The sequence below is a fragment of the Haliotis cracherodii genome, unplaced genomic scaffold (assembly GCF_022045235.1).
Source record: "Haliotis cracherodii isolate W230 unplaced genomic scaffold, xgHalCrac1.p SCAF_5, whole genome shotgun sequence".
Taxonomy (NCBI): domain Eukaryota; kingdom Metazoa; phylum Mollusca; class Gastropoda; order Lepetellida; family Haliotidae; genus Haliotis; species Haliotis cracherodii.
In genome coordinates this window covers 4,201,721-4,226,887 of record NW_027266308.1, presented here as the reverse complement: position 1 = coordinate 4,226,887, position 25,167 = coordinate 4,201,721, and the positions used below count along the sequence as shown (strand labels likewise).

Here is a 25,167-nt window from a genome sequence, read left to right as displayed (position 1 = left end):
GGCTTGCGACCAACAGTGCATACCTGTCAACTCTCACGCATCTCGCGTTAGTCTCCCATATTTATCACCTATGTCAGCTCACATGCAAGGTTGGGAAATTCTCACTCATTCATATAAAATGTAGATAAAAATATAATTTTTCAGAATTCATGCTCCCTAAGGCCATTAAAATGGTCTTAAAATCATTCAAAACCAGTTTTCGCCCCCTTACGCCCCCCCTGCCCATAAAAAAGATAGTTATATTTGTGCACAGCTATGAATTGCTGTGCCTTATGAAAACAAATGATTGACCATATAGCACCTTCCATAAACACATTGCACAAATACTGACAAGGTAGCTGTGGATCCCCTGGATCGGTTACATGAACCCATGGTTCAACAACTCTAACTGTAACATCTTTGGCAACGCACCTCACCAACACTGAATTCTAACAGCAATACGTTTCTCTCCTAGCCAAATCGAAATGTTTTCCTTGATGTGCTCGCCTGGGTCTCTACTCTTTAGTAATCGCACTTTTAATTTCAATATGATGTTTTTGGTTGAAAACTGTCAAAATAGTTTTGGGTGTTGGTGCTTGAAAATATATGTTCTGGTCGTTGCACACCTCATCTCATTAGGTTTTATATTAGAAGGAAAAAAATAAAGTTTAACACATCACAAGATGATTTTCTCGAGTGACCATTGTTGTGTAGTATATGTAGTAATGTCAGGGGCAGCAAGTGATTGAAGGGCTAGTAGAAATGTGGAGCGCTGTCATGGTTCCATTCTTGAGGCAGTCCAGACATTTATAATTTCTGTTGGTTTGTTGTTTAACTCCGCACTCAGCAATATTCTAGCTATATGACGTCAGTCTGTAAATAATCGAGTCTGGACCAGATAATCCAGTGATTGACATCACGAGCATCGATCAACGCAGTTGGGATACGATGACATGTATCAGCCAAGTCAGCGAGCCTGACCACCTGATCCCGTTAGACTTACGACAAGCATTGTCGCCTTTTACGGCAAGCAAGGGTTGCTGAAGACCTATTCTACTCCGGATCTTCACGGGCCGCTGCCGCTATAGATTATTAATCACTGTATAAATGAAGGGATGGTTTCGTTCCTATGATAATGTACTGTTTTGCAGTTCGGGTTATAATTCAAACAAATATCAAATATTGAGTATGACTATCGTTATTTCAAAAAGTCAAGCTCTGTGTGTAGGTCCAAATAACACAAATTGCTGAGGTTGAATCCGATAAACGTTTAATCGATCTCCAGTTAATTTGTTTTCAACACTTTGAATGATTAAAAAAAAATTGATATTAAATCCCATTGAAACAAATCAGCAAACAAACATTAATGTATCTTCATGTCTGATTTGTCATGCAATAAAAGGACTTTGTGGAATGTTTTGCAATGTTCATACCACACCATGAAACATGCGACGACCCTCAACAATGAACTTAAAACAAATGCATATATATGGGGCTGATCACGTGGCAAGCGAATGCTTTAACCTCTTGGCTACCTTGCTGCCCCTACATTACAGTGTGATATTTGCAAGATAAAAATAAATTTGTTTTATGCAGTGATTGAAATACACGCGTAATGGCTGCGATTCAATCATTAAACATTAGCTAAAATAAAACGCCCCTCTCACACAAGTTATGTTATCAAGTAACATAATATTAACATAATAAAACAAGATAATGGTCAAACAAATCAGCATGCAATCAACAAAATATATTTGTTTTATATAGATATATATAATCGAAATCACGACACAGCAAATATCACATTTGTTATAAAACAATAAACAAACCATTAAAACTGAACGCTACAGATCATCATTCAAATTACAGAAACAAATCACGAAGCAAGTTGTTTAGTGGATTGGTCAAGAATGGACATCTGATATAACATATAGTCATATATAAAGGGTTCCAATGATCCCGGCAGTGTGACATTCACGTAAAGGTTAAAGAAGTATATTGAGCTAACATCTTCAATTTATTTTTTTGTTTGTTGTTTAACGCCGCACTCAGCAATATTCCAGCTATATGACAGCGGTCTGTAAATAATCGAGTCGGGACCAGACAATCCAGTGATTGATAAAATGAGCATCTTACGACATAGTGCCTTTTTACGGCAAGCGTGGGTTGCTGAAGACCTATATTCGACCCCGGATCTTCACCGGTCAGCTAACATCTAGTCGGTTTATAGACTACGTCACATAGTCAGAAGTACTTGGGTTTTTGTAAATACTGTAAAACATTGACAATCTATCCGGCAAAGTGACCAGTAACACCGCCCAGATTGAGAAATGTTCACGGGTCAGTTAACATCTAGTCGGTTTATAGACTACGTCACATAGTCAGAAGTACACATGTTTTGTAAATACTGTAAAACATTGACAATCTATCCGGCACAGTGACCAGTAACACCGCCCAGATTGAGAAATGTTTGGATGAGCGTACCATGATATACAGAGTTATGGCCCTTTGTATATATTGTCGGTCATTCGTCACCACTCGCACCTTTCCGTAACCTGCAAGAAGGCTTGTCCCGGAATAACACGAGTTGGTCACGAATGATATGTAGGTGTGCATACCCTTTAGTTCTGAATTTCTAAATTACGGGAGCTTACTTTTTTATGTAATACTGTTTGGATTGTCGAGGTTTGATGAACTATATCTTTTGTGGAAGATAGGTAAGTGTGTGAGTGAGTGACTTCACATCATGTACGAAATTGCATCTTCCCGAGGCAAGGGAGTTAACTGTCTTAAAAGTCCAGACAAAAATGCGAATCGAACAAGGTCTTCATGAATGCGTGACAATTAGGCTATTTCCCTAACGTTAAGATCATAACAACACTCGTTCCAGCTCAGAATGTAACAAAATAATTAAAAGCAAATAAAACTGCCAAATGCACAAAACACTGGTATGGTAGTCGCTAAATACCTGAAAAAATACCCATACGACTCACAGACCTCTTCGTTATTGGGTCTGGTTTCACAAAGCGACTGTAGCGCTAAGCCTGTCGCAAGTCCAAGTTTGTGGAGGTGGAGCCAGACAGTTATTGTGAAATCTGGAACACCACTACATCTGTGTCGTCTAGGCACTCAAGGTAGAGGTAGGGATAACACACACATACATCAAGATTCAGGCGACATGAGAAAACTGCCATTTTGTCAAATAAATAGAGAATCTCACCCAAGTGTCTTTGGATATCAAATATATGAACGAGTGTAGACAGCAGAGTACTGCTAACAGCTTCAGAAGGAGAGCCATTAGTGATGTCATTTGATTGTGGCGTCATGGCAACCAGTGACGTCACAATGGTCTGCAAAGCATTGTGATGAAATTTCATTGCAGCGATATCTACAATGTAGATATCGCTTGATCACACCCAAGCCATTTCTTCTGTGGGGGCCAGTTTTGGATGATAAACGATCCACCCAGACAATGTCTTCTTCCCGTGGCAAGGGAGTTAACTGATAGTAAAGGTGGAAACTAAAGCCAGTTAACTCCCTTTCCTGGGAACACGGGACAGTGTCAGCACCCTGATTGTTTGTGATATAACAATACCTAGAACATTATTTTAGTTATGCAGCACCGTATCTGAAGGCCGTACTGTTAGATCAAGATTTTTAATCGAGACGACACTAGGATTCGAACCATCACAAATAATTTTTTTTGTCTGAGTTTGTTAGTAATTCTAAAATTTAAACCAGTCACTCACAGACGTTCCTGTTTGCAGCCTTCTAATGCCCGTTAATGCATGGCTTAGAATTAATGATATTTTGATTTAGTCGTTTCATTCAGTTAGTCCTGAATGACTAGTGAAATATATTTAAAGTCTGTATTTGTTTGTAATTTTTGATTATGAGTCGTGTTATACAGTTGAACTCCGATATTCAGTTAAAGGGTTCGGTCAAATGACCTGGAATTGTACTGTTTGTCAAGAGTAGGGCTTAACAAATAATTGACACTCTAACCCTTCAACGCAGTTTGGCTTAAATGGAAAGTCTTGTATCACGTGTACGGCTGCCATAGGTCACAGGTGTCCATACCAGTCGATGAACCATAACCTAATTACAAACATTGTACAGGTTTCTTCATGCCACAATCCTCCTCAGTCAATAGCCATTGCAGAAGGAACAGCTTAAGCAGCATTGATGTTGAAGGTGTAGGCCTTGTCATCAGAGTCTCGTCAGAACTTCAACCTCGTATGGCTTTGGGGTCATGGTCATCCCAAACTCGGGGTCAATGTCAGGGTCGATGTTGCCGACCTTGGAGAAGTGGAAACTCTGCAGCAAGTTGGAGAAGAACAGAAACAGCTCCATCCTCGCCAGAATCTCACCTGCGCACATCCGAGGACCTAGCAGGAACATAACAGTTTGCAAGTAGTATCACTATCTAAAATGACATACATTGATCGTTTAAAATCCACTGAAGCGCATGCACCAATCGTGTGTGACAAATAAAACGTGTTTTTTTTCTAGTAATGGGGACATTTCCATGGGAATTCCGACTAAGAGTTGCACAGAGGCGAGGCACACACACAACACCATCTACGCCGACCTACGATATCATATTAGGATAAATACAATGCCATTCGAATCAGAGCCTTAAAGAATCTTAACGAAGGAATCAAGGTATTATTATTTCAGAATGGAGATATTATGCCCCGGACAATCGAAGATGTACCAACCTCCACCAAAAGGAATCCATGGACCAGGGTAAATTATCTCTCTTTCGGGGGTAATGAATCTCTCCGGCTTGAAGATATGGGGGTCCCCCCACAGCTCAGGGTCGTGCAGCACGGAGTAGATGCTGGTGTACACCAGGGTGTTCCGGGGGATGCGGTACCCCCCTACCCAGGTATCCCAGGGGCTTGTGCGGAGTACGGCGGCAGAAGCTGAAAGTAGACCAAGTGTACAGGATAATGTCAAGAATGATGACCATGCATACTATATACTGTACCAACTCTGAATTATAAAAATAAACAAATTATAAAGAAAACAACAACAACAAAAACAACAAAAAAAACTCTTGTAATTATTCATGAGGATTCCTAACCCTTTAATCAAAACTACTGTCACCTACCGAAACACGGACGGTATGCTTGGCCTTTTTTTTAAGGCGTTTGCTCGTCACGTGTCCGCTTTCGATTCCCCACAATGTGAAAAGCGCATTTCTGGTGTTTCCCTTGCCTGATATTGTTGGAATTTTGTTAAAAGCGGCATAATATCATACACACTCACAACGTAAGGATCTTGGTGAGAAAGTAAGTGATGTTTTACACAGTGTTAGGTATGCAGAAATCCACTAACATTATAAACTTGTCTGGAATCGAACCCATGTCATATGGCGTTCGAAGTTATCGTTAAGCCATGACTGATATCTTGCTTGGTTTTTTCACTGGCAATGAGTGAGTGAGTGAGTGAGTACGCTTTTACGCCGCGTTTATCAATATTCCAGCAATATCACGGCGGGGGACACCAGAAATGGGCTTCACACATTGTACCCATGTCGGGAATCGAACCCGACCGCCCCACTGGCAATGAGGTGAAATGGGGTTTATTGTCGCACTTATATAGGGACGAGTGCGTGTGGTTGTACTAGTGCGGACTAATCTATAGTGTTCCTATTGCTAGCCCACTGAGACACCATGCCGACCAGTCCTTGTTTTTGCCCCTTAATGCCAAGCGCCAGCCTGGGTAACAACAAGTACCATCTTTTAACGTCTTTTGGTATGACGCTGCCAGGGATCGATCCCAGACCTTCTGCTCTCCGGGCGGAGGCTCTACCACTAGACGACAGAGGCGGTCCACACTGGTTACGAGCTACCAAGGTCTTCAGAATTCAAATAAATGTGGGGAGCACGGGTGGCCCAGTCGTCTAAGGCGCCGCGATTCGCTGTCCAGAGTTGCGTCCCTTGGACACGCCAGAAACGTATGGTTGTGGGTTCGAATCCCGGTTCGCCCCGATTATGTTTCTAGGTTTGTCAGCACCATACCCGTGCTCGTGGGTTTCACCGAAGTGGTAAACGTCTGAGACCTGCATCACTTCTGGCTTTCCTCCCACATTAAGCTGACACGCCGTGATATAACTGGAAAACTGTTAAAAGCGGCCTTAAACCAAACTCACTCACTCACTAACTCAAATAAATGTGAGCTTCATGCAAATTTTAGCAATATTCTAGCCATATCAAGGCAGAGACATAACGAGTTGCATACATATAGCCTGTCCTGTCAAATTTTCTCTTTGTAATTCAAATAAATATGAGTTTGGCTTCATGCACATTTTATAGGATATCCTAGCCATATCAAGGCAGGGTGGGACACGTTTGCTTCATATATCGTATCCATGTTGGGCTCGAACCCAGTACTGGGTGTGACGAGCGAACACCTAAACAACTTGGCTAACTCCAAAACAATCTGAGACTGACCAATAGACGACATGCGTTGTATTTCCATCAGCGTGGCTTCAGTGTAGATGAGGGAAGGTCTGTCGGAGACTTGCACTGTCCGCCCGCATCCCACCACCTGGAGACAAACCCATACTGTACTTCATCTTACTTTCAACTCAAAAAATCTAACCATGCATTTGATCATTTATCAATATATAATATTTATTACTTTGTTTGTTGCTTAACGCGCACTCAGCAATATTCTAGCAAAATGACGGCGGTCTGTAAATAATCGAGTCAGGGTCTGACAATTCAGTGATTGATATCATATCAATCTACGCAATGGGGATACGATGACATGCATCAACCAAGACAGCGAACCTGACCACCCGATCCCGTCAGTTGCCTCTTACGACAAGCATAGTCGCTTTTTACGGCAAGCATGGGTTGCTGAAGACCTATTCTTCCCCGGATCTTCACGGGTTTAAAGACTTCGAGGTCTATTAGGCAACTGACCAACTTATGTCGAGTTTGTGTTGCATTTAATTTTGTACAACTGTGATAAAACATACACTTTAGATAACTATAATAATAATCCTGGGTTCGAATCCAAGGTTTGACCCGATTACGGTTCGTGGTGTGTCAGCTCCATATCCGTGCTCTTGGATCTCACCAGAGTAACCATCTACTACGACTTATTTTTGAATTTCCTCTACAATTATCCATCAACCTTCAAAGCGGCGTAAGATGCCTTCGTGGTCCAGTGGTAGAGCGTCCCCGGCCGCGTCATACCAAAAGACGTTAAAAGATGGTACTTGTTGTTACCCTGTCTGGCGCTCGGCATTAAGGGGCTAAACAAGGACTGGTCGGCTCGGAGTCAGTATACTGTGTCTGAGTGGGGTATTCATGTTAAACTGCGGCATGGTATCGCATGAGCTAGCACTATATATCGGCATCAGTCCGGACTAGCAAAAGCAGCCACACACAAGTTAACGCCCTTGCCTTGGGAAGATGATTGCTTGGAGATAGTTGTAGCACTATAGTATTCTATTGCCGATGTAAGTGGACCAGCGACTTTTTACGCCGCTTTGAGGTGAGATGAAAGTGGGTTTAACGTCTTGACTTGGCGCCGCGATTTTGTCTGAAGCAAATGCAGGTGATATGAGAGGTAGAATCTGATTGGTCAATAGGAGGGACTTAGAAGGGACATAACTTGTAATAGCCACTGGTGATGCTGCGATCGAGCCCCGAAATTCCAACCTAGTTCTGCAAGGGTTGAAATTGGACTTTTACAGTAAGTTAACTCCCTTGCCTCGGGACCCGTGAAGATTCCGGGGGGAATATAGGTCTTCAGCAACCCATGCTTTCCGTAAAAGGTGACTAAGCTTGTTGTAAATGGCGACTGATGGGATCGGGTGGTCAGGCTCGCTGACTTGGTTGATGCATGTCATCGATCCCAATTGCGTGGATCGATGCTCATGACATTAATCACTGGATTGTCAGGTCCAGACTCGATTATTTACAGACTGCCGTCATATAGCTGGAATATTGCCGAGTGCGGCGTTAAACAACAAACCAACCAACCCTTGCCTCGGGAAGATGCCAGACAATCAGTCACATACATGTATTATCTGTTTGGACACTCAGAATACCCCAATCAAAGTGAGTGAGTGAGTCTGGTTTTACGCCGCTTTTAGCAATATTCCAGCAAGATCACGCCGGGGGACACCAGAAATGGGCTTCACACATTGTACCCATATCGGGAATCGAACCCGGGTCTTGGCGTGACGAGCCAACGCTTTAACCACTAGGCTACCCGACCGCCCCTACCTCTATCAAAAGGTGAGTAGAACAGACATATTGTCATGAGAATCGGAGGCATAATTACCCTGTCTATTTCCCTCTGGCACTTGTGTTGAACATCCGGGTACTTTATCATGTATAGGATTCCGAAATCTAATGTTGCGGAAGTTGTCTCTGTCCCGGCGAGGATTAGATCCATGATGCATCGCGTCATGTTCCCAGCTGCAGAGAAACTAGGTCATATGATACAGTGTACAGCTGCGATATATTACAACACAAAACCACGCACGTCACTGCCTCATCAACAGTTGGATTACAATATCTTTGCCAACTGCGGGAAACCCTTGACGAAATTATAGTAGGTTGATGCTGTGGTGATTCGTTCATAGTAGTTTCTTGGAATATTCAATTCAATTCACTATTTAGACTATTTTTATAAGGATCCAATCAGCTTGTCAGTCAATCTCATGAAAATCAGATCTTAGTTCTCGCTATCGCTAAACAAAGAGGACATCCCATTACGGGTCACGTCAGAGCGACCTTTCATCCGACCAATCAAAGCGTCGCTTACCAGATTATGAAAGTGACAGTCGGAATGTGTTGACACGGGGTATTCCGACCGACAGTTACGGCCCGTACGACTGAGTCTGTCAAAATTATCTCGCACTTCCGTGGGATAAACGTTTGAACGGAGGAGGCGTTGCACAGTACGTGGGAAGCACTGCCATACAATCTCAAACATATATTAGACATTCCGGAATGTTCGTTTGTTCAGTTTTCAAAATTTTAATCGAGAACTGTGTCAACATATTTTTCAAGCGTAGTCTGAAATGGAAGTCGCTAGGTTAAAACGAGTGCCGTAAAGCTCGAGAAAGCTGCTTTCTAATTGGCTGACGTCGACTTCTTGCTAGTCATTTCAGTGGTCGGTCAAAATTCGCCATATGTACCTGTCATCACTTGGTTGTTGTCACTCCAGCTTGATGACGGTGTAAAAAACTACATCGAAACGTTGCTATATGCAATAAACCAGAAGTTGTTATCCATACCTTTTTCTTACTTATTTGCCAATTTCTAGAATGCCAATCAAACAGTTAACAACATGGCATGTTTGTTTGATCATTTCGGCTGACCACACCTGTATAGACCGTGGAGTCGGGATTCTCAGCCTCGTATTTGAGGAAGGTGTCGACATAGTCCCGTTCCACGCCTTCCTGATAGGTCTGTCGATGTTCTTCAATGCGCGAGTCAGCGTACGCAGAGATCTTGTTGGAGCCTTCAATGTACGGTTGCAGCAACTGTCGTAGAAAATGATGAAGATGTCAAGGGAAATTGTGAGACATACTGCTCCAGCAACGTTAACGCAAGTTTGCCAATTGTTGCGGTCGTTTTTGAACTTTGAAAAATAAAGTCTTCATGTTTGCAGAGTTGTGAAGTACGTATTATGTGATTATTGATACTTTCAGTACAATGCTACAAAAGAATAGATACATGTCCCCGAGATCAACATCTTTGGTTTATAAATCAACTCGCGTCAACGGAAGGCAAACAGAGATCAAAGTGCTCACAGGCGAGAGGACTTACCTTTCTGAAGTATTGGAGGAGACGGAGAGCAAACAGAGAGAATAAGTATGTCTTACCTTTCTGACGTGTGGGTGGAGACGGAGAGCAAGCCGGGAAAATAGTATGTCTTACCTTTCTGAAGTATTGGAGGAGACGGAGGGCAAACAGAGAGAATAAGTATGTCTTACCTTTCTGACGTGTGGGTGGAGACGGAGAGCAAGCCGGGAAAATAGTATGTCTTACCTTTCTGAAGTATTGGAGGAGACGGAGGGCGAACAGAGAGAAAAAGTATGTACGAGTGAGAGGTCTTATACCTTTCTGACGTGTTGGAGGAGACGGAGGGCAAACAAGGAGAAAAGTGTGTCAGGTGAGAGGTCCTCCCTTTAAGTATGGGAGGAGACGGAGGGCAGAAAGAGAGGCAACATGTGCACAGGTGAGATGTCTTACCTTTCCGAAGAATGGGAGGAACCTAATGGATGGAATAGCATTGATGGCCGCCCTAGCACCCTGCGTACGGAACAAGTTGTCTGTGGCGTCTATGAGAGACTTGAACGTCGGATCATCATACTCAAATCTAGACATAGAACATTGGTGTGAGGACCTTCACTGGATTACAAGGATGATACATATTTGAATAACAGTAGTACTTTATTCTTACCCTGAAACCCAACGGGTATCCGAACAATGAATGACATGTGGAGGACTTCCTAAATAATTGAGAGTGGGTGAGATGGGTTTGACGCCCCCTTTTGACAGTGTTTCAGCCTAGTCGGGACGTGGAAGCTGAATGTGACGCCTGTCTTTGTTTGCCAGTCTGGTGGAACCCAATGAGTACAGGAATGGTGCTGACATTCCAAGGATCATAACCGGAACTAATCTTTGATTCGAAACCACAACAAGCGGATCCTGGGACAGCATATTTCAGCGCCCAAGATCACATATCTACAGTTTCAGAGTGATTTCTTCAGAATTAGAAAGAAACATAGTATTAGTGTGTCTAACACCCATATCATGGCGGGGACAGAACACACTGGCTTCACACGTTGTATCCAGGTGGGGAATAAAACACGAGCCTTCGACGTGACGAGAGTACGCTCTATAGTCACCCAGCTCAAAAGAGTGAGTGAGTGAGTGTGGTTTTACGCCGCTTTTAGCAATATTCCAGCAACATCACGGCGGGGGACACCAGAAATTGGCTTCACATATTGTACCCATGTCGGGAATCGAACCCGGGTCTTCGGTGTGACGAGCGAACGCTTTAACCACTAGGCTACCCCCCCCCCCCCCCCCCCCCCACACACACACACACAGCTCACAAAGAACATAGAGTGATGATCTAGCTACGTATCTGGAATATGTTTGTTTGTTTTAATTGTTGTTTAACACCGCACTCAGCAATATTCCATATATGACGGCGGGCTGTAAAAAATCGGGTCTGGACCAGACAATCCAGTGACTGACATCATGAGCATCAGAACACGCAATTGGGATACGATGACAAGCATGAGCTGAGACAGCGAGCCTGATCACCCGATCCCGTTAGTCGCCTTTTACGACAAGCATAGTCGCCTTTTACGGCAAGCATGGGTTGCTGAAGACCTATTCTATCCCGGATGTTCACGGGTTCTGAAGTATGTTCCCACCTTGAACCAAACAGTACACTGTATATGACATTGGCAACAGATCTTGTCAAGTTTTTTCGGATCTGCACTGGTTGTCCGTCTAGGTCTGTAAGAACCTCTTTTAAACAATGTATCTCTTCCGTGATACGTTCCTCCAAGGGAGATTTACCAACGCCAAGGTCACGCAATGCCCTCAGGGTCATTCGACGTAACTGTCGCCATTCTTCTCCATCCCCCCATATGATTCCTGTGAACAAAACAACATTTGTTGTCATTGTGTTTTATACGCTATTAATAGTATTACCCTACAGTATTAACCTATCCACTTCAACAACATTTCGACTGACCCATGCCATTGTTCGAAACTTAAAACACATCCTGCCATTGTATAAGGGTGGACGTCATGAAAACAGGGTTTGGATGAGTGAGTGAGTGAGTGAGTGAGTTGTGTTTAACGCAGCTTTTAACAGTATTCACGTTATATTGCGATGTGTCAACTGAATGTGGGAGGAAAGCCCGAAGTGATGCAAGTCTCAGACGTTTACCACTTCGGTGAAACCGAAAAGCACGGGTATGGTGCAAAGCCAACAAACCTAGAACATAATCGGGGCGAACCGGGATTCGAACCCACAATCATAGAATCTGGCGTGCCCAAGGCACGCAACTCTGCACAGCGAATCGCCGCGCCTTAGACGACTGGGCCACGGGGTTTTGGATTTCTCCAAACTACAATTGTTTTATGTTTACATGTTTTATAACGTTATACTGAAGAACCAGAAAATGGAATTCAAATTTGCGAATGAATAATGAATAATAAATGAGCAGTCGCTACTCCCACACCCCCACAGCCCTACACCGTATCAGTTCCACACACCGGAATCATTACAGCGTGTAGACCTACACTTCAAGCGAGCGTGGACGAGTGGAGTCTCCCTTTAAGGTCGCTCCGTTTGTCTCGAACTACAGACAACTCGACATGTCAGCTTATTCCTTGGACTTCGAGTTAACCGGGTTTTATTGTAGTGTAAAATATAGAAAGGTAATAGTTTGGGGTAGATATGTTATTAATTTAAACAATAGCAGAAAAAAATGTATTAGATATCTTGAATCAAAAGTACTCCATCTAATTTTACATTGAAACTTGAGACGTTTGGGTTTAGGCTGACTGTGTACAATTGTCATGAAATTGTTAAACATCTGTGGTTAAAGACGCAGTTCACAAATGAAGACCAGTATATTTCATCTCTCAAACGTTTTCGAAATTTAAATCTCACGATTTGCCAAACTGTCGATTAGTCGTAGTATTCTTCCCAACATGGCGTGTGTGCTGTGAATATTTAATCATTCGTCTTAACAGCTATACTACTCCACGATCCCAGGAATTAAGTAACATGATGCATTTTCCAAATACAGTAAACTACGGTTATAACGAACACAAAGGGACCACTAAGTTTAGTTCGCTATAACCGTAGTTCGTTTTAATCATATATACAGCAAATATTGGGACGAAAAATAGGTTCGTTATATCCGTCAGTTCGTTATAACCGTGTTCGTTCTAAACGTAGTTTACTGTATATTTGATCGCGCTGCACTGCACTACATCGATCGTATATACAATCATGGCTATATTACAGCCACTATTCGGATCAACATGCATATCGCTAGATCCTATAACGTTCCAAAAGCAGCTGGCGCTTGGTGAGCGAGTACACACACATACAGAGCATGCAAGTAGCGGCGTTTCCGCTCACCTGCTGGACCGCCAGTTACAGATTCCCAACCCGGAAATGCTTACCTCTCCCTTTCTTTGTTGCTTGTTGCGGGCCGTACAACCAAATCGGACGATAGCTGAACAAGCCCCCTTGCTTCACCAACACCTCATGCACAGGCCCATAGCCGTTCACAACTGTCATCATGGAACTCCCGAAATATATCCTGTACACGTTCCCATACTTTTTCTGCATCTCCGCATAATACAAATGCACTTTGGTTCGTCCATGCTTCCCAATGTCCAATAGATTACCTATAACTGGCCAGGCTCGAGGCCCCGGGGGTAGCTCGTGTGACGAGGAACAGAACAGGTAATATGACACAGCTAACACCACCAGTGACACCAGGAGAGTCTGTAGGTCTATAAATTCGAGGAGCACGATCGCCATTTTCATTCAGCTCACTCGAGTTGTGATTACGACGGATTTGTACCAGGCAGGTGTCAGAACTGGGTCACACCGTCGTCATCTGACCTCGTTCACGTTTGTGTGATCCTCAGTGTTTAGTCAGTTGAAACAACCAGTCGGCTATCGTCGTCTTTTTCCGTGAGTTGGTTTAGTGTGGAAATTGTGAGACAGGTTGTCCGGGGGTATGTAATGTAGGGCCAGCGTAGTAATGTTCCCATCGTCTGCGGAGTTTTATAGATATGCATATCAATATCTTTTACATCAACATTTGCGTGGCGGTAAGTATATGTATCATTTTCGCTTTATAGCATTCGGTATTGAAACGTAACTACTGTTAACAACTATAGAGATTCAGCGTAAGAATATATGTCCCATTAACCCATACTTGTCGTAAGAGTCTACAAAATACGTCCCCAGCAATCTATATGTGTCCTAAGAGGCGAGTAAATACGCCCCCAGCAATCTATATGTGTCCTAAGAGGCTACAAAATACGTCTCCAGCAATCTATATGTGTCGTAAGAGGCGAGTAAATACGTCCCCAGCAATCTATATGTGTCGTAAGAGGCTACAAAATACGTCTCCAGCAATCTATATGTGTCCTAAGAGGCGAGTAAATACGTCCCCAGCAATCTATATGTGTCGTAAGAGGCTACAAAATAAGTCTCCAGCAATCTATATGTGTCGTAAGAGGCGAGTAAATACGTCCCCAGCAATCTATATGTGTCGTAAGAGGCTAGTAAATACGTCTCCAGCAATCTATATGTGTCCTAAGAGGCTACAAAATACGTCTCCAGCAATCTATATGTGTCGTAAGAGGCGAGTAAATACGTCCCCAGCAATCTATATGTGTCGTAAGAGGCTAGTAAATACGTCTCCAGCAATCTATATGTGTCCTAAGAGGCGAGTAAATACGTCCCCAGCAATCTATATGTGTCCTAAGAGGCGAGTAAATACGTCCCCAGTAATCTATATGTGTCGTAAGAGGCGAGTAAATATGTCCTCAGCAGTCTATATATGTCGTAAGAGGCGAGAAAATACGTCCTCAGCAACCTATATATGTCATAAGAGGCGACTAAATACGTCCTCAGCAGCCTATACGTGTCGTAAAAGGCGAGTATATACGTCTCCAGCAACCTATATGTGTCGTAAAAGGCGAGAAAATATGTCCTCAGCAACCTATGTCCTAAGAGGCGACTAAATACGTCCCCAGCAGCCTATACGTGTCGTAAAAGGCGAGTATATACGTCCTCAGCAGCCTACACGTGTCGTAAAAGGCGAGTATATATACGTCCCCTGCAACCTATATGTGTCGTAAGAGGCGAGTAAATATGTCCCCAGCAATCTATATGTGTCGTAAAAGGGTGAGTATGTACGTAAACAGCAACCTATATGTGTCGTAAGAGGCGAGTAAATACGTCCCCAGCAATCTATATGTGTCGTAAGAGGCGAGTAAATACGTCCTCAACAACCAATACTCGCCGTAAGAGGCGACTAAATACGTTCCTCAGCAACCTATTTGTGTCGTAAGAGGCGAGTAAATATGTCCCCAGCAATCTATATGTGTCGTAAGAGGCGAGTAAATGCGTCCACAGCAATCTATATATGTCCTAAGAGGCAAGTAAATATTTCCCCAGCAACCTATATGTGTCGTAAGAGGCAAGTAAATAAGTCCCCGGCAACCAGTTTGTGTCGTAAGAGGCGAGTATATATGCCCACAGCAACCTATATGTGTCGTAAGAGGCGACTAAATACGTCCTCAGCAACCGATATGTGTCCTAAGAGGTGAGTAAATATATCCCAAGCAACCTATGTGTGTTGTAAGAAGCGACAAAATACTCTCCTCAGCAACCCATATGTGTCGTAAGATGCGAGTAAATACGTCCACAGCAATCTATATGTGTCGTAAGAGGCAAGTAGATATTTTCCCAGCAACCAATATGTGTCGTAAGAGGAGTGTAAATACGTCCCCAGCAATCCATATGTGTCGTAAAAGGCGACTAAATACATTCCTCAACAACCTATATGTGTCGTAAGAGGCAAGTACATACGTCCCCTGCAACCTACATGTGTCGTAAGAGGCGAGGAAATATGTCCCAAGCAACCTATGTGTCGTAAGAGGTGACTAAATACGTCCTCGGCAACCGATATGTCCCGTAAGAGGCGAGTAATTACGTCCCAAGCAACCTATATGTGTCGTAAGAGGCGAGTAAATATGTCCCCAGCAATCTATATGTGTCGCAAGATGCAAGTAAATATGTCCCCAGCAACCTATATGTGTCGTAAGAGGCGAGTAAATAAGTCCCTAGCAACCAATATGTGTCGTAAAAGGCGAGTATATATGCCCACAGCAACCTATATGTGTCGTAAGAGGCGACTAAATACGTCCTCAGCAACCGATATGTGTCCTAAGAGGTGAGTAGATATGTCCCAAGCAACCTATGTGTGTCGTAAGAAGCGACAAAATACTCTCCTCAGCAACCTATATGTGTCGTAAGAGGCGAGTAAATACATCTCAAGCAACCTATATGTGTCCTAAGAGGAGAGGAAATACGTCCTCAGCAACCCATACTCGCCCTAAGAATGGACTAAATACATTCCTCAGCAACCTATTTGTGTCGTAAGAGGCGAGTATATACCTCCCCAGCAACCTATATGTGTCGTAAAAGGCGAGTAAACATGTCCCCAGCAATCTATATGTATCGTAAGAGGCGAGTAAATGCGTCCACAGCAATCTATATGTCAGCAACCGATATGTCCCCTAAGAGGCGAGTAAATATGTCCCCAGCAACCTATATGTGTCGTAAGAGGCGAGTAAATATATCCCCAGCAATCTATATATGTCGCAAGATGCAAGTAAATATGTCCCCAGCAACCTATATGTGTCCTAAGAGGAGAGTAAATACGTCCTCAGCAACCCATACTCGCCCTAAGAGGCGACTAAATACGTTCCTCAGCAAACTATTTGTGTCGTAAGAGGCGAGTAAATACGTCCACAGCAATCTATATGTCCCCTAAGAGGCGAGTAAATACGTCCCCAGCAACCTATATGTGTCCTAAGAGGCAAGTAAATACGCACTCAGCAACCTATGTGTCGTAAGAGGCGAGTAAATAAGTCCCTAGCAATCAATATGTGTTGTAAGAAGCCACAAAATACTCTCCTCAGCAACCCATATGTGTCGTAAAAGGCGAGTAAATACGTCTCAAGCAACCTATATGTGTCCTAAGAGGAGAGTAAATACGTCCTCAGCAACCCATACTCGCCCTAAGAATGGACTAAATACGTTCCTCAGCAACCTATTTGTGTCCTAAGACGCGAGTATATACCTCCCCAGCAACCTACATGTATATGTGTCGTAAGAGGCGAGTAAATACGTCTTAAGCAACCGATATATGTCCTAAAAGGGGAGTAAATACGTCCTCAGCAACACATACCCGCCCTAAGAGGCGACTAAATACGTCCTCAGCAACCTATATGTGTCGTAAGGGGCGAGTAAATACGTCTCAAGCAACCTATATGTGTCGAAAGAGGCGAGTAAATACGTCCTCAGCAACCCATACTCGCCGTAAGAGGCGACTAAATACGTTCCTCAGCAAACTATTTGTGTCGAAAGAGGCGAGTAAATACGTCCACAGCAATCTATATGTCCCCTAAGAGGCGAGTAAATACGTCCCCAGCAACCTATATGTGTCCTAAGAGGCAAGTAAATACGCACTCAGCAACCTATTTGTGTCGTAAGAGGCGAGTAAATAAGTCCCTAGCAATCAATATGTGTTGTAAAAGGCGAGTATATATGCCCACAGCAACCCATACTCGCCCTAAGAATGGACTAAATACGTTCCTCAGCAACCTATTTGTGTCCTAAGAGGCGAGTATATACCTCCCCAGCAACCTACATGTATATGTGTCGTAAGAGGCGAGTAAATACGTCTTAAGCAACCGATATATGTCCTAAAAGGGGAGTAAATACGTCCTCAGCAACACATACCCGCCCTAAGAGGCGACTAAATACGTCCTCAGCAACCTATATGTGTCGTAAGGGGCGAGTAAATACGTCCTCGGCAAACTATGTGTCCTAAGAGGCGAGTAAATACGCCTTAAGCAACATATATATGTCATAAGAGGCGACTAAATACGTCCTCAGCAACATAAATATGTCCTAAGAGGCGAGTAAATACGTCTCAAGCAACCTATATGTGTCGTAAGGTCAGGAATCGGGTGGTCAGGAACAGTGACTTTGTTGACTGCATGTCGATCAATTGTGTGATCATGGTGTCAATCACTGGATTGTCTCGTCTTCCAGTTGGAATATTGCACACTGTGGTGTTAAACAACAACAGACACAACAAATTGTTTACGAGCGACTGGGTGACACTTATACCTGTTTGGTGAAACCCTGGGGCATGAATGGTGCTGACAAACGAATGACTATAATTGAGGCGAATTTTAGATTCGAACCCCAGATCTTTGGGGCACTGGATCCTAAGGGACGCAACTCTGCACAGTGAATGAGGCGACTGTGCCGTCCTGCAGCCTATACATGCATGTCAGGTAAACATAACATTATGTATAAAGTGAAGGCAGTGTTGTTACCGAGTGTACAGTGAATGACATATTTGTCATCGATATGGGAAGATCTAGCTTAATATAAGTTGTACTCAATAATTTAAAATCTCCCAAAGTGGCTTTTCTAATACCACGTTAGATGTGTGAACGGTGAAAGCTCGTTAATACAGAAGTCGATAATCTAATATCTAATTATTCGAATACATGAAACCTGACATTACAGGTGAGGTAAAATGGGGTTTAACGTCGCGTCCAAGATTATTGCACTTATATAGCGACGTGCATTCACATGTGTGTTTGTGTGTGGCTGCTTGTACTAGCCCGGACTGATGCCTGAATAACCCATTCAGACACAGTATACTGACTCCGAGCCGACCAGTCCTTGTTTTAGCCCCTTAATGCCGAGAGACAGACAGGGTAACAACAAGTACCACCTTTTAACGTATTTTGGTATGACGCGGCCAGGGATCGAACCCCGGACCTTCCGCTCTCCGGGCGGACGCTCTACCACTAGACCACGGAGGCGGTCCCCTGACATAAGAGCTTATTAAAAGGACCCTAACATTATATAAATTCATAGATAGCATATCGAGTTAAAGTGGGTTTCGGTTTATGTGTGTGTTAATAAAGTAAACACCAACACAGTTCTTTCTTTTTCATATTTATTCACAGAACCAATTGAATTTCCACACCACACGAAAACATACAATGACTTGTAAATTTGACCCGTGAAGATTCCGGGGTGGAATAGGTCTTCAGCAACCCATACTTGCCGTAAAAGGCGACTATGCTTGTTGCGACTAACGGGATCGGGTGGTCAGGTTCGCTGACTTGGTTGATACATGTCATCGATCCCAATTGCGTGATTGTCTGGTCCAGACTCGATTATTTTACAGACCGCCGTCATATAGCTGGAATATTGCTGAGTGCGGCGTTAAACAACAAACAAACAAACAAACTTATAAATTCAGTGCGCCATGATTCTGCTTCGAAAATAGCCTATAAATTATACACACATATTCTGGTTACTCAGATGAGTTGAACAAGGCTGGCGAGCACAGCAGAGCAATCTATAACCTTTCCAGCAGAGTCACCAGCCCATTACGAAACAGCCAGTTCAGAAGCATGACGACAAGTGCACACAGGCACAGCTTCTTCAGCAGACATGTCCATCCGTCATACAGTCCATCCCTTTCATTCTGCCCTGACTTTCTGGTTTGCATGGGATACAGCGTCTTCTCCCGCACAGAAAAGATGGCGTTCCGAGCTCCGGACCACTTCCCCGGACCTTCCAGTCTCCACTGAGTGGGAACCGCGGGTCCGAACACCATCTTGTACCACAGCTTCGGGTCAGTGAAGAACAGCCGACCAAGATTAGGTTTGCAACCGATGAGAGAACCTATTTCGTCTTGGTACTGAATGAAATACACTTGAAGCGTGTACCTTGCAGAGTCCACGTACCTTGTTTTCAGGAATGCCTTCCGTTTTTCCAGCTCGGAAAGCATTACTGAAGGGGGAGGTAACTCTACTCGACCTGCGAATACTCTCGAAGCGAGTCGTGCTTGGATTTCAAGAATTGGGGGAAGAGATCCAAAGGGTTGGACTAAGCCCACAACTGCAAAAGTGTTTTGGTGAATATTTGGTGGGAAGATAAGTTTGTACAAGTACGAAAAATGTCCCTCCATCTTCACAATGGAACTGTCGAGAAATGGGAAGCTGTAGTTGTATCCTGTAGCCAGAATGACCACGTCAATGTCCTTCACCTCTGACCCATCCTCAAATATGGCTCCAGTTTTGGTGAATGTTTTGATGTCGGCTTTTATGCTAATAGCTCCAATGAGAATTCTGTTTGGCAGATCATCACTGATGGTTGAAACGCCTGCGTCAAAGCGAAAGTTGGGAGAAAGTCCATAATCCCTGTGTCTGTAGCGGTAGTTGATTTTGTGGTAGTGTATAGGGCGCATCAGACTGACGGGGATGCCCTGGACCCAACGCTGGATGGCGACCTGGTCGAACGGTTGGCCAAACTCCCCCGCTCTCTGTATTGTATAGCATCCACGACGTGTACTGATGTACACCTTTGGGGGATGAGAAGGGGATAATGAAGGCGATATACAGCCTGGCAAACATGGATTATTTGAAACGCGTAGCACGTCAATGTTATTACGTATACGAGGAGGTGCAGGGTGCAGGATGCGGGGTGCGGGATGCGGGATGCGGGATGCGGGATGCGGATGCGGCATGTGGGATGCGGGACGCTGGATGGGGGATGGGTGAAGCTGGATGCGGGATGGGGGATGCTGGATGCGGGATGCTTGAACAGGATGCGGCATGTGGGATGCGGGATGCGGGATGCAGGATGGTTGAATGATGGAGACCTGATTTCCCACTGAGTTAAATGTATCTACTTTTTCACACAAATTAAAAGTATACTGCGCCCATTATAACCATTCTTGTCCTGAAAACCATGCTTTCGCAAAAGTACAAAGAACTTATAACATTTGAACTTGTAAATCTCGAAAGCTTTAATTTTTAACATAAGTTTGTTATGGATTTGTAAAACTAACAAAGCTTTATAGAATTCTATATCCTATTTATCTATATTTAAAATAGGAGCAGTGATTATCATTGCAGAAAAAACCCAATACGACTTACATGCTCTGCGTGCCTACTCAATACACAAGCCACGTCACTTCCGGAATTACCAATCCCAACAACCAGAACTCGCTTATTTTCAAATCCGTGGAAGTCTTTGAAGTCGTGAGTATGCAGAACCCGACCGCTGAACTGTTTCAAACCCTCGAGATGTGGAATATTGGGTTCTGTCAGGTGCCCGTGACATACCATCATGAAATCCACAGCCTCTCTTTCGATCTTTCCCGTCTGCAAATCACGACTGATGATCACCCAACTTCCGGTTTCTTCAAAGTTATCTCCCTTTTCAACCTTCTCAACCAATCTATTGAAGCGGATGTACTCTCGAAGTTTGAAATGGCTGGCATAAAGCTCAAGATATTTTTGAAAATAAGATCTGTGCATGAAGTTGGGAAACTCTTTGGGTATGGGGAAATCACTGTAGCATGTCATCTCCTTACTGGTGTTGATAACACACGAACTGTAGACACTGGGGCAGCCATCTTGGGGAGTAGGGGAGTAATTCCACAGCCCTCCAATGTCGTCCGACTTCTCAAAACAGATCGGCAGCAGACCTTCATCAAGGGAAGATTTAATGGCTGCCAGACCCGCTACTCCCCCACCTATCACTCCAACTGTTTTCGGCATTGTGGCTGCAGGATTCTGCTCAGCAATGTATAGACTGCAAGCAAATATAGAAAACGGGCTAGTTGAATAATTCATTAGTTACTTTTTACATTCTTACAGGACAAATGCTGTATGACCTTTCATCACGCAACTAATATCCCTTAATTGTGAAAGTGCTTGTACCTGTCTGCTGGTGTTCGTTATGTTCAGTTCTGTAGAAACACTAAGTAGAAATACTCCGGGTGTGTTGTTATGGGCATTTATCTTGACTTAAAAATGCACAGACAGGTGGCGGAGTTTAGATAGTACTCCAACCTTGACCTCTTATATGTAAAGCGGTTTGACAGGTAAACAGGATAAGTTTGCATAGGTGTGGTGATTATTGCTTAATGAGTTAATCGTAGGCGGGTGGGATGAAATAGCCTTCATCTCTGTTGATTGATGGCTTGTGGCGGCGAATGTTGACTGCTTCTGTTAATTTCCTTTAAGTAAAGTGATGGAGGTTGTTAGAGAGGATTTGGACGTTTTCCCAGTTGATGTTGTGATTGGGGCAGTTGCTAATATGGTCCGATGGCTGATTTAATGTCTGATTTGATGGTTGAAGTTTTGTCCTTCGCAGATGAAACATCCCGCCCCATCAACACCAGAATCAAAGAGTACACATTCGCCGCTGCAAGCCATCAATCAACAGAGATGATGGCTATTTCATCCCACCCGCCTACGATTAACTCATTAAGCAATTATCACCACACCTATGCAAACTTATCCTGTTTAATTGGCTTTTTCCGCCGTGTATATATGATAAATGCATGTCGAAGTGCTTAATAGTTGTTTGAATAGTTCACTGGTGTCGTACTTTTATCGTTTTGGATTTTGAATGCAATATTTGTATGTAAACAATAACCTTTATTTGTTGTATTCATTCTTTATTCTAGTCAAGATTCGACTATAATTGCGTACTTTTAGTTAGTCCTTTATTTCAACTTTGTATTTTTTTACCGAATGGCAGCCATCATGTTCTCGTAAAAACGTCTATCGGAAAAGGGCTAAAACGACCATGAACACGTTATAATTGTCATATCAAGTCAAACCTGACATTTGCTTAGTTAATTTGACCTTAATGTTTTGAATAGGACAAAAGATTCTTTTGAAGTATGTTACGTATCCAGATCGATGCTTGTCAACATGTCTAATCCCCACGTGTTAATAATAGTTTCCTGCACGTGATGTTTTATGGAATCCTGATCTTGTTCAATTCAGAGTGACTACTCAGTATCTTAACACCCTCAAAACATTGATTGAGATTCACCCATGGTCCAGTGTTTTTGCAGTTTTAGCAGACTGACATTGTCGTTGGTATGTATATTTTTCCATCGAATACTCTTCCCATCCACACAGCTTATGTTTGGAAAACCTGTTGAGTATTTCTCAGTTTTATTGTACACGAACCATAAGCCTAACGAAGCATTTATTCAATAGTAACATGGACACTGTTGAAAACGGTAATGTTTTCCCATGATAACAATGTTATCGTAACATTATATGACGTTCGTACCTTTTAAGTATTTATTGGTTTGGTTTGGGTTGTTTGTTGTTTACATCGAACTCAGCAATAGTCCAGCTATATGACGGCGGTTTGTAAATAATCGAGTCTGGACCAGACAATCCAGTGATTGACACCATGACCATCGATCCACACAATTGGGATACGATGACATGCATCAACCAAATCAGTGAGCCTGACCACCCGATCCAGTTAGTCGCCTCTTACGACAAGCATAGTCGCCATTTATGGCAAGCATGGATTTCTGAAGACCTATTCTACCCTGGATATTCACGGGCATTTATATTCAAGTATTTATTAAAACCACCTCGTCCTATAACATGTTAAAGTAAATGACATACACAAGGATATCGAACTGATAGCAGGCTCGCAATAGCGGTTAATACTTACTTATTTCTCAATACACTTTGTATTCACAAAGTCCATGATTGTCGTCGCTTCACTATCTACCTTAATTATAACGCTGCACAATATATGTTTATAATATATGTTTATAACCCGATATCTGCACATGCAAACACTCTACACTTCCACACACCTACACAATCATTATTAAAAATAAAAAAAATAGTGTTTGCATATGTGTCACTTGTTCCGTATCCATTTGATATTTTGCTATAAGATATGTTTAAATAAATCAAATAATAGGTGCTTATGAATAGATAGAGACCCCAGTGAAAAAATACAAGAAAGGACAATGTGAACAAGTGCCTTTAACGTTGTTTGAAAAAGGATTTCAGTAACATCACGCTATAATAGTTTGATGTTTAATTAAAAGCGACGAAACCCTGCCATGATCATAATAATCTTGGCTAAAAGAAAGAAAGTACTTCGTGATGCGGGCCAGAGAATCGAGCCTGGTCGTCCTAGAGTTAAGAGGTCAGTTTGTCTTTGAAGTTATAAGTTGCCGTTAACTATTGAAATATTCACAGCATACATAACGAAAATATGGAACTAGCACCACGTTAGCACTTACCTGGCTTGTCCTTTTCGCAGTCAGTGATAGGGTGACTGTTCAAGTCAGTCTTTATCTGAGCCATCTGGGATCTCCCATATATATACTGAACCGCAAAAGAAACGTCACCATGGATAGATATATGAGAAACCTCATTTGTCCAAACACTGTAAACATACTTTGAGACATATCAAAAAGATGAAACTTGGCAAAACTAATCATCGAGGTTGAAATTAAAGTGTCAAATGTTCTTAAAGTGAAATACAACACTAGTCTCTGAGAAAATGGCATTACAAGTCAGTATCTCGTGAGTCCACCATGTTCATTGTTGACTGCCGTGCAACGTCGATAAATGGAATGGATGAGGCGGTTGATGAAGGCCATAGGCACTTGAAGACACACTCGGAGGAACGCCTGACGCAGTTCAGCTGCAGTTATCGGCCTTGGTTGGGCGTCATTCAGCCGTCTTTGAATCTCGTCCCACGGGTGCTCAATGGGATTTAAATCGTGACTGAGGGCAGGCCACTGCTTGGTTGTGATGCCATTCTGCTGGAGGAAGTCATTTGTTGCCCTCGCAGTGTGGGCACGGGCGTTATCATGCTGAAACTCGAGTTTGCGGCGACGTGTCAAATGAGGTATGGCATGTAGTCTCAAGACTTGATCAATGTGCCGAGCTGCTGTGACACCATTGTCTCTCCTTGGACCGATGTTCTGGAAGACCACAGGGCCGAACCTCTGTGCAAAACCGATCCCACCCTACACCATGATGCTCGGACCACCCCACGAGTCTCTCTCAACAACATATGCATCCGAATGACATTCCCCACGGAATCGCCAGACTCTCTCTCTCTCGCTCTCTGCCATCTGCTGTTGAGATACAGTAACGGTCCCGTCTGAGAAGACTCTTCTCCTCTCCTGGTTGCACCAATGCTGGTGCTGTGTTGCCCACTTAAGACGGTCCCGGCAATGACGTGGTGTCAGAATGGGTCCTCGGTGCGGCCTGTGACAGTGGAGGTGTCTGCTCGTCAATCGTCGACGCACAATGTCCGCACAAATGTGTCGCTGGTGTGTCCCCATGGTCTGTCGAGCAGTTTCCGCAGCAGTAACAAAGCGATCTCGAAGATGCTGTCGCACAATCTGACGATCCTGACGTCGGGTGGTGACCTTTGGTCTTCCACTACGTGGTCGGTCATCTGTAGTGTTCGTGGTCTGGTACCGTTACGTGGACTTGAAATGCATTGGCTACTTGCCGGGCGGTT

At 43.4% G+C, this 25,167-nt stretch overlaps 2 protein-coding genes across 3 annotated transcripts; both read right to left on the bottom strand.

The window, feature by feature from the left end:
* Window positions 1-221: 221 nt before the first annotated feature.
* On the bottom strand, window positions 222-13,580 carry LOC139443304 (cytochrome P450 2H1-like). Its single transcript, XM_071224281.1, has 8 exons — window positions 13,182-13,580; window positions 11,408-11,633; window positions 10,212-10,338; window positions 9,340-9,499; window positions 8,290-8,426; window positions 6,441-6,537; window positions 4,701-4,907; window positions 222-4,367 (listed from the first exon to the last, which is right to left on the bottom strand). Exons 1-8 carry the CDS (start codon window positions 13,549-13,551, stop codon window positions 4,189-4,191), a joined length of 1,503 nt encoding a protein of 500 aa, XP_071080382.1. The 5' UTR covers window positions 13,552-13,580; the 3' UTR covers window positions 222-4,188.
* A 5,246-nt stretch (window positions 13,581-18,826) lies between these two features.
* On the bottom strand, window positions 18,827-23,958 carry LOC139443239 (flavin-containing monooxygenase 5-like). 2 transcript variants are annotated; one of them, XM_071224211.1, is made up of 3 exons: window positions 23,930-23,958; window positions 20,784-21,444; window positions 18,827-20,206 (listed from the first exon to the last, which is right to left on the bottom strand). In XM_071224211.1, exons 2-3 carry the CDS (start codon window positions 21,408-21,410, stop codon window positions 19,199-19,201), a joined length of 1,635 nt encoding a protein of 544 aa, XP_071080312.1. In that variant the 5' UTR covers window positions 21,411-21,444; window positions 23,930-23,958; the 3' UTR covers window positions 18,827-19,198. The 2 variants fall into 2 exon arrangements, with proteins under 2 accessions (XP_071080312.1, XP_071080311.1); XM_071224210.1 differs by lacking the exon at window positions 23,930-23,958 and adding an exon at window positions 22,699-22,800.
* Between the last annotated feature and the right edge of the window lie 1,209 nt (window positions 23,959-25,167).

Coding starts and splice junctions, on each gene's coding strand:
- LOC139443304 (XM_071224281.1), bottom strand. CDS start 13,551: ATGAAAATGGCGATCGTGCTCCTCGAATTTATAGACCTACAGACTCTC. Junction 8,427..9,339: donor CGACTCCACGGTCTATACAG/GTGTGGTCAGCC, acceptor GTTTCTCTGCAG/CTGGGAACATGACGCGATGC. Junction 4,368..4,700: donor ATGGATTCCTTTTGGTGGAG/GTTGGTACATCT, acceptor TGTTCCTGCTAG/GTCCTCGGATGTGCGCAGGT.
- LOC139443239 (XM_071224210.1), bottom strand. CDS start 22,763: ATGGAAAAATATACATACCAACGACAATGTCAGTCTGCTAAAACTGCA. Junction 21,445..22,698: donor GCAAAAACACTGGACCATGG/GTGAATCTCAAT, acceptor ATTTGCTTGCAG/TCTATACATTGCTGAGCAGA. Junction 20,207..20,783: donor TGAGTAGGCACGCAGAGCAT/GTAAGTCGTATT, acceptor CATCCCCCAAAG/GTGTACATCAGTACACGTCG.